This window comes from Sinocyclocheilus anshuiensis, unplaced genomic scaffold (assembly GCF_001515605.1).
Source record: "Sinocyclocheilus anshuiensis isolate Anshui unplaced genomic scaffold, SAMN03320099.WGS_v1.1 scaffold263, whole genome shotgun sequence".
NCBI classification, from domain to species: domain Eukaryota; kingdom Metazoa; phylum Chordata; class Actinopteri; order Cypriniformes; family Cyprinidae; genus Sinocyclocheilus; species Sinocyclocheilus anshuiensis.
Genome location: NW_015549593.1, coordinates 1,908,195 through 1,917,409, shown reverse-complemented (window position 1 = coordinate 1,917,409; position 9,215 = coordinate 1,908,195). Strand labels below are relative to the sequence as shown.

At 38.5% G+C, this 9,215-nt stretch overlaps 1 protein-coding gene across 2 annotated transcripts in view; it reads right to left on the bottom strand.

Annotated features, from left to right (window-relative positions):
* Positions 1-9,215, bottom strand: part of rif1 (replication timing regulatory factor 1) — a 22,603-nt gene that overhangs the window by 6,990 nt on the left and 6,398 nt on the right. The window contains exons 1-21 of one of the 2 annotated variants that reach the window (XM_016446787.1): positions 9,064-9,151; positions 8,765-8,954; positions 8,576-8,668; positions 8,324-8,462; positions 7,803-7,954; positions 7,547-7,661; positions 7,176-7,352; positions 6,227-6,337; positions 6,005-6,067; positions 5,811-5,911; positions 4,546-4,632; positions 4,336-4,409; positions 3,996-4,176; positions 3,779-3,886; positions 3,536-3,685; positions 2,106-2,205; positions 1,747-2,026; positions 1,619-1,661; positions 1,311-1,510; positions 1,091-1,184; positions 253-384 (exon numbers count right to left, since the gene is read on the bottom strand). In XM_016446787.1, coding sequence (XP_016302273.1) covers positions 253-384; positions 1,091-1,184; positions 1,311-1,510; positions 1,619-1,661; positions 1,747-2,026; positions 2,106-2,205; positions 3,536-3,685; positions 3,779-3,886; positions 3,996-4,176; positions 4,336-4,409; positions 4,546-4,632; positions 5,811-5,911; positions 6,005-6,067; positions 6,227-6,337; positions 7,176-7,352; positions 7,547-7,661; positions 7,803-7,954; positions 8,324-8,462; positions 8,576-8,668; positions 8,765-8,954; positions 9,064-9,125 — 2,652 coding nt within the window. In that variant the 5' untranslated portion in view covers positions 9,126-9,151. Of the gene's footprint in view, positions 1-252; positions 385-1,090; positions 1,185-1,310; positions 1,511-1,618; positions 1,662-1,746; positions 2,027-2,105; positions 2,206-3,535; positions 3,686-3,778; positions 3,887-3,995; positions 4,177-4,335; positions 4,410-4,545; positions 4,633-5,810; positions 5,912-6,004; positions 6,068-6,226; positions 6,338-7,175; positions 7,353-7,546; positions 7,662-7,802; positions 7,955-8,323; positions 8,463-8,575; positions 8,669-8,764; positions 8,955-9,063; positions 9,152-9,215 lie in introns of those variants that run through there. The other variant, XM_016446786.1, reaches the window with a different exon arrangement.

Sequence of the window (9,215 nt, the reverse complement as noted above, 5' to 3'; positions counted from 1 at the left end):
GCCAATCAGCGTACACCTCGCTTTTCAGACCGATGAGCTTTGTAAAAATCAACGCGTTTCAGAAAAGCATAGAGGAGCAACAATAATGTACATAGTGGAAAATGTGTTTTTTGAACCTTAAACCGCATAAACACATTGTATTACACCAAATACACAACATAATGTTCTTTTTTTAGCAACGTCATATGACCCCTTTAAGTGACACCATTGAAATTTTCAAGTTTAGATGCATTTTCACTTATTCACACTCACAGACACCGGCTTTGCAACAGTTAAAGACCCTCTTCCTTTAAGCTCTTCTGCCCTTGCCAGGAGAGAGTCCCTCTTTCCCACAGAGGTCATCTTTACCCCGCTGATCTGAGGGTCCAGCTGAGAACTCTCACTCTTATAAGAGAACAAAATATGCTTAGAATGTGCTTACGAATAAAAGAAAACCCAACATGTTTGACTGAGCTAAATTTACTGTTTACAGCTCTGTGTTAACATACCGTATTGACCCGAATATAAGACGATGTTTTTTTTATTGGAAACACATTTGAAAAAACGCGGTCGTCTTATATTCAGGGTCTAGACTTTGAAAAAAGAAAACCTTACAGCTGCATGAGTCGTGACTGTCATGTTAGCCTGATTGGACCAAACTCCCTTTGTGATTTTAAAACGTAAGACAGTACCCAGATTTGAAGACTACAGTAAAATTTAACTTCTACTGTTAATAAGATTTTGGTAGGCTACTATTAGATGGATAGCCTAAATGTCCTAATTCAGATGGGCTACCTGTTTTTTTTTTTTTTATGGTATATCAAAAAGTGTATATTTTTTAAATGTGATTGTTGGTACATTTTACCAGTTTTTACCATACTTTCAAAACAAAAATTAAAATAGGAAAAATATGCAATATGAAAATAATTGAAGACAAAACGTGTTTTACTGAGAAAAAACAAGATTTGGTTTTTAAAAAGCCTTTTTCCAAAAGGTACATCTGGAAAAAGGGGGGTTGTCTTATAATCAGGGTCATCTTATATTCGGGCAAATACGGTAATACATCACTGCAGGGACAAACATTTGCACTGGATGAAACACTGAACTGTACCGTATACTGTCCACTGCAATCATCTGGTGCATCAACGGCTTCAAAACCAGGTAAAATCAATGGAGTCTTTTGCTTAGCCTGACTTAAAACAGACCTGAGGAAAAAAATATAACACATTTAAAACACAAATTTTATGACAAGCATTCTTAGATTTAAAGATCTGAAAATGTGCCAATGCTACATTTCACACAAAATACCCCACAATGGCATGAAAACATACTTAAGAGGATCAGGGTAAGTCAAGGTGAGTGCAATTCCAAAAGTGGCATTCCAGAACTGCGTGACCACAGTGCGAATTTGCTTGCTCTTGTGCAGAAAAAGCACACAGAGCAAGGGCGACAACATGGCAAGCATCTCATCATCATGCAGAGTTGATTGTGTCTGAAGGCACCCAAGCAGGTCCGTGGCCAGTTTCTCCAACTACGAGAAAAACAGCAAATAAATAAATACAATAAAGCCAGACAAACCCTACATATAAAAGACACATCAGACCTGTGGTTTCGATTTCAAAGCTGGGTAAATTCTTACCTTGGGTCCTAGTGTTGCACTGAGCTTTGATGGTTCATCATGACTTTTATAAATGAAAAACAGTGTTAGACAATGAAAAAAAAAAAAAAAAAAATTCAAAGTATGAAAGATGAGAAAATGTCACACACCTGGAGACCAGTTCAAAAAGGCATGAGAGTGGTTTGGTGAGGGAGGATAGCACCTCTTGTATGAACGTGGGCAGTGTGATATTAGTGAAAAGAGTTGACAAGTTAGAGACCAGCATCAAGCCAACTCCATTTAAAACTCCAACGGTGGACTCTACAGATGCTTCTGAGAAATCCACAGAAAGGAATGCATCTAGAGTCTGCACCAGGAGAGCGTGGAAGGTCGAGAGATTCCCCAGGGCTTTGCTTCTCTTGCGCACCCAACTCAAGGGTGTATGAGGAGCTACGGATTAACATGAAAACATGGTGACACAGTGCGATTACACAACTTTGCCCATTTGAATCTGAAGCAAAAGTCTTACATTTCATCTTCTGCTGGAACTGTGGGGTGTAAGGAGAGAAGTCCATACTCTCAATGATGACCAGCAAGATATTTGCCATTGCATCTAGCATAGGCATACTCTTAAAAAAATAAATAAATAAATAAATTACATGTATACATATAAACATACATATAAACTAGGGCTGTCATCATTAACGCATGCGATTAATTTTACAATCCTTAAAGCGTTAAAATAATTTAACGCAATTAATGCAAAATTACTGAAGCACAATTTCTATTCTAACCCTTTAACCCAATTTTGCTACTCTGCTTGCGATTAGATCATTTAAAGCCACTAAACTCCGGGAAAGTTTTCAGTCCAATGATCCAGTAAGCGAATGCATTCAAACAAGCTGTTCAAAACAGCGCTAATATAAAAGGAAACCAGGCTGATTACAGAGATTGCAGAGAGAACAGAGACTCGCATTGCGTTTTCATTGAATTATTCATTCCAGTGTTTCGCTTTTAAACACGAGCTGTCATATTCTGTGATTGTCTCTGAAGAGCACGAGTCCTCACACATCACGCGCTTGTGTGAAGTACAGACTGAACGGATTGTCAACATCCCACCGCTGTATGACCAGATGAGACGCAAACTACGGTTTCTCAACTGGATAACCAGTCTCGCTAGTAAAGTTTTGATGGATGAAGACTGCAATCAAGGTAAAGACGATTGCGGTGGCGTACAGGAGTCGTACAGTAAGCACGCGTGAGTCCTTTATAATAATGCGTGTATGAGTGCTCTTGACGCACCGATCACACATTGTATTTATGCACAGGCACAGACATTTCCGTACATTCACGATAATGTTTTGATTTGTCATGTTTATGTTGCTGTGTTTAGTTATACGGAATGGATCCATGTACTGTAGTAGATATATGCAGTCAGCAGGCGGTTGGTTTAGGAGTTGTTGTTTTTTTTTTTAGTGGTCCTGTTCGGTATGCAACTTGGCTTCTCTAAAATGTAAAAAAAGCTATTTGGTGTTGCACTGTACACATACTATAAAATTCAGATTTTTTTTTTCTTTCATATGTGCTTACATGGGCTCCTTGTATCATTTGGTTCTTTGGTGTCCTTTTGGAGTTTCTAAGTGTCCTTTATTGGAAAGACATCTAAATTTATCTTGAAAAAAGCTTGCAGAAAATATAGATTTTTGAGAATCACCCTTCAATCTTTTGGTTTACTTTGCTGGATATAGCAAATGATGACAAAATAAACATTTGAAACAAGATAAATGGTCTATGCTTAATTTCATGAAGTGTGCGATTAATCACAGAAAAAGGATGTGATCAATCAGATTAAAAAATGTAATCGATTGACAGCCCTAATATAAACACACACACACGGAAGAGAAATTACAATAGACCCAACATCACAATTAGGTGCACAACTGAATAAATCTTCCATACTTTCAGAGCCTCACTGTCAAGAGAGGAACAGATCTTGGCACACAGCTCTTCACAGCATATGTTCTCCTCCGCTGTGGCTACCAAAGCTGAGCAGCGAGCAAACGCCTTGTAAAGCCTGGACCAGGTACCGATCATGGCCTTCTGAGTGGTCTATTAAAAAAAGTCAATGTCAAGTAAGGACATATGAAATATTTGAATAATACGGTAGAAAGCATCTGCACGAAAGCTAAAATGATCTCTTACTTGGGGCAGGGGCAAACCAGGCAACAGATGAATAACTGGGAACATCAAGGCACTGTAAATGGCACTGAAATTATGCTCCAGAGCATCTCCTTGATTCACTTCATTGGTCTGTGTTGGAACAATGATTTTTCACTTAGTAGTGAAACACGAGGTTTGACCAGCACTGAAATGCACATTCATTCAACAGCAGAGAGCATTGATGATCTGAGTTTAGCACCTGAGAGATGGTGTCCGTCAGAGGGTTTACCACCATACTCCACATCCTCCAGAGCGGTTTCTTGATCTTAACAGCCTCCACACTCCCACTAATCGCTCCTAAAACAGCCTCTCCAAATGCCAGGGGAGATGTAGGTCCACAAAACCCACAACTCACAAGGGTCTCCAGGCTTGAAAAAAACCTGCCAGATGCAAGAAAATGTTGGCCCAGTTAAGCAATCAAACGGTTTCAATGGAAATAGAAATATGAGAGGTATTTTTTTTTTAAAAGGTTTATTGCAAAAAATCTCTAGAACAAAAGTTTTGGTTTAGATATTAGGTATTAAAAGACTTATGCTTACCTCTCATCTTCAAGAAAGGAGGAGAGCTGGTTACTCTGGTAGAATAGCAGTATTAGAAAAAGTGCAGGTGTACCCTGAAAAAGATGTGGAGAATCTTTTTTACACATTCATGATATATAGACACGCATGAATTCAAAGGGTGAAAATTGTATCAAAATATTGATAACTTTAGCAAGGCTTTTTACAATAAGGGGTAAAAAAGGCACTTACATTTAACACATCCATGTTTGCCACTTGATAAGCAGCAGAACCAAGCACCTTCTGAGGTATTCCATTAACAGTGACTTCCAGCAAAAGCTGCAGCAAATAATGAAGTAATGAAAATGTGTTCAAACAGCAGGGTCAAACCAAAAACCTACATAAACTTTGGATACACTAAAAAAACCTAGACATTTGAACGGCAAAGCTTTTGACGTCTCATTCTCACCAAGGCAGCATTTATGATTAAAAATGCAGTAAAACAGTATTAATGAAGCCTTTATAATTTAAAACCATGTTTTATTTAAATATACATTTTAAAATGTAATTAAATCCTTGTGATGGCAAAGCTGAATTTTCAGCAGCCATTCCTCCAGTCTTTGGTCTTACACAATCTTTCAGAAATCATTCTAATATGCTGTTTTTGTGGAAATTGTGACTTTTTTCAGGATTTGATGAATGGGAAGTTCTTATCTTAATGAATCCAAACTTTTAAAAGGTAGTATCTGTTCAGCATACCAGACCGCAGCTGGGTTGGGTAACACTTTCAGCATTCAAGCCATTTAGCAGGCTATTTTCACTAGGGTTGGGTATCGTTAGAAATTTTCCGGTTTCGATTCCTGCATGTGCTTCAAAGTTGATGTTTTTTACACTATCAATAGCCTTTTGCTTTTCAAGCAGGAATAAGCTGGTTGGCCAAATAGTCCCTTGAGGGCTAAGACACTTGTTCATTTCCCTAAATTAATGAAATATTATACTTATAACCATGTATACACACACTGCATAAAGCCCCTATTTTACAAATAATAATGCAGTCAGGAGATGGTGCGATGCAATGAGTGGTTTCCATATTTTTAAACATTTAAAATGCATGAAAATATTTTCTATCACTTTGTTTATCACTCTTGAAATGACCTGTACACTAAATAATCTAACCCTCATACTTGCATAATAGCAGTCTATTTATTTAGTGGTCCAAGTTGAAGTCGTCTGTATATTATATGTATATTAATGACTATGTATATTAATGACAATATGGGACAAATATAATGTAATTTAATGGCGGCAGGAGCTGCGTGCTGCCGGTACATGTACAGTCAGACAAAACAACGTGCACATTTATCAAAGACGCCAGTGCGCGTACAGTCGTGGAAAACGATGTGTTCGGCAGTTAAAGACGCGGCGCATCTGTGGAGTGCGCGTCATGGGAAACAATGTGCTCCGTAATTAAAGAGGCAGGGCGGCGTTCTGAACCCTAATTTTCACCATGATCTTACCAGGGCACGTTCAGCAGGCAGACCATCTGAGGACAGGATGGACTGCAAAGCCTGTAGAAGCAGCGTGAGAACCTCTGACCCCTGTCGTTCCTTCTTATTACCTGTTAACAAATTACTATGAGCCAGTATCCACAACACAAAGTATCTATGCAAATTATCTTTGACTCTCTAAGAGAATGTAAATGTTAACATACAAGCTTCTATTGTTGTGCTGACAGAACAGATCAGGGTGCTCCAAATGAGATTAAGAAGTGCTTCTGTGGAAAATAAATACTCATATCAGGTGATGGACATGGACAGCATCAGCATTGCTTTCATTTCCTGATGAACTCAATAATAATAGACCTTTGCTTCAAAGACAAAATCTAAGTTAAAATCATGAACCTAGGCTACATTGTGCAGATTATGTTGAATACCTGGAGCGTGATTTCCCACAGTAATCAAGCCTTCTTTGACGGCTGATATGAGGGTGGAGGCATGTCTACTGAAGGAGGAAGGACTGGTAAAGAGCGGGTGCGTCAGGGGCTCTGGAAACAAACAAATGGTACACTGACACTGCTAGCATATAGTAATTACAATAACAAGGTTCATTATACCAGGCTGTATTAACAGGGCTCATTTTTACCAATAAATTTCCATGGCTTTTGAGGCAAACATTTATGATGGATACTTACTGATTTTGATGTTTTTCAATGTAAAAACCACACGAACGTCATAAGTGGACCTCAGACAACAGTATAAAATAATTTTTAAAAAGCCAGTTCATGACCCCTTTAATGTAATCGGAGCCTTTTGAGGTTTAATCGTCACATTAAGCCATATCACAATTATTGTCTTTCCGTCCCCAAATTTAAGACCTCTTGAAATCAAAATAAAGACTTTCTTGTACCATTTAAGACGTTTTATGGCCTTAAATTTGATAACTAAATTTAAGACTATTTAAGACTTAAGGACCCGTGGAAGCCCTGTGTTATAATCACAAAAGCTGTCTACACACATTTTTGCCAGATCAAATGTGAGCAGATCTAAATGTAATTCTGCAGTTGAATGGATCACATGACCATTAAGTATTGTAATTTTTTTAAATTATCAATTAAATATTTTCCATGTCAATTTCCAATCAAATTTCCATAACTTTTTCAAAATATTCTGGGTTTATTTTTCCAGGCCTGGTAATTGTCAGACTTTTCCAGGTTTTTCCATGAGTGTGCAAACCCTGTATTAATATATGAACATCAAGATTACTAATCCAATGACATTCACACTAACTTTGTACAAACTGTCAAATTGGGTCCACTTTAACACAAAAGCATCACTGATAGAAAACAACTCAAAAAGCTCAGACAATACTATGCATATAATTACCCAGGCTGAGCTGAAGATTTTCTCTAGCTGCTGTGACTGTAACCTCCGGACCCACAAGCCAGTGCAGGAGCATCTCTAGTCCTAGGAGCTGAATGGAGCGGTAGGACTGAGCCACCAGCACACTGCTGTTCAGATTCATGCGAGGAGTAGTACTTGATGTGCTGCAGGAAGGAATGCCTGGAGAACAGAAAGACAAAGCATTAAGTATTTAAAAAAAACAACAACAATGGAGGGTAAGATTTATAAACATGCATTTAGAAAATATATGGGGTGAATTGCCACTTCATGCCAACTTAAGATGTAATCTCATTCTATCCCCTTCATAAGATGAAGGCACAATGAGAAGAAATGAGCTGTACTTGTCACTTTACCTGATTTAGGGGTGTTAGCGGTGCCATTGCTTGGGTTAGGGGTTCTAGCAGGTGTAGTCGGGGACGGCAGTGGAGAATCAGAGGGAAGTGTGCTGTGCAGTAGCGGTACACCAACCTTTAAGAGAGAGTGATGGAAAGAAGGGATAGAGATATACAATGCCCTCAGTAACTAATATGCCCATGGCCATACAACAGTTACAATTGTCTGCAAAGAAAAAAAAGCATTATTCATCAATGTAAGCACAGTGAATTTTACCTGCTCAAAGTTAGAGGACAGGTTGGGTCCGAGCTTGACTACAAGGTACCACCACACCTCCAGCTTGGTGAGCAGAAGAGCTTCAGTCCTGACTTGGATGGAACTGAGGGGCTGCATGAGGAGCTTCAGACGCTTGCTGCTGCACAGGATATCTGCTCAAGAGAAAACATTACAACTTAAAAAAACGAACAGTTTTTCTTAGCAACAGCTAAGAAAAAGCGAGATGTTTAACAAAAAATAAAATAATAATAATAATAATAATAATAGAAAAGCTATGAACTGTTGCTATCTGGGTCCAAAAGGTTCCCACATCCTTTTACCAATGAATTTCCATCTCATTTGAGGTTACCGAATAAGCATTTTTAAACACTCACTCCAAAATGCAACTTTAGCTAATGCTAAAGCATAACTAGAAAAATATAAAAATAACTTTCATGACTTTCCAGAAAGCAAAATTATGTAATTCTTTAATATAGAAGTTTTCTGTGACTATACACAAAGTAAATAATAAATAAACTTACCTGAATTAAGGGCAAAATTGTCAATGAGGCTCTTCCAAGCTATGAAAGCAATCTTCTTAATATTAGGAGAGGAGTTGCGGAAACCCAGCTCCTCTAAATACAGCAAGGAATTAATGAAAGCACCACCTTTGTGGAGCAACTGAAAAGAGACACATACAATAGAATCACATACTTATCCACAATGACAATCTCAAGATTCAGAACTGAAATAGTGAGACTTGAAGAGCAGTGTATGTTGACTAAGTATTTTACCTTCCCCAGAAGTCTCACAAACAGGGGCCACAGCTTCAGCATATTCGTCTCATTTTTAGAGGCAAACAGCTTCTGCATTTCAGGGATGAGCATCTAGATACAGCAGAGCATTAGAGAAGCATTATGGCTATTTATATTTAAATATTCATATATGCACAAAAAAAAAAAAAAACTGTTGTATACACTTACAGAAGACATCATTGGCTCTACAATGGCCGCCACCTCCTGCTGTTTCTCCAGAAGAAGAGGCATGCCCAGCTCCAGGGCTGCTGCCGCACGCAAGCGCACTTTATTGGCCGAGTGAACCACCAGAGGAATAACCAGATTGGCCCAGCACACGGCTCCAGCAGCCATCTGAGACGGGGCCTGCTCCAGCAACCTGATGTTCACCACAAAATCAAATCTTATTTACGGAGCACTTCCAGCATGAAGAACACTGCAAGATGGCACTACCAAGAAAGTGAAAAGCACGGGAAATTTCAACAAACCTTATTATGACATTAAGTGATTCATGTTCAATGAGGATGGACTGAACCTCTCTGGTCTGCATGGCCTCTAGACTCTTCAGAATCTCTGGAGTCTGAAATGTAAAAAGCAACATCTTAGCCACAAAAAAAAAAAAAAAAAAAGGAAAATGGAG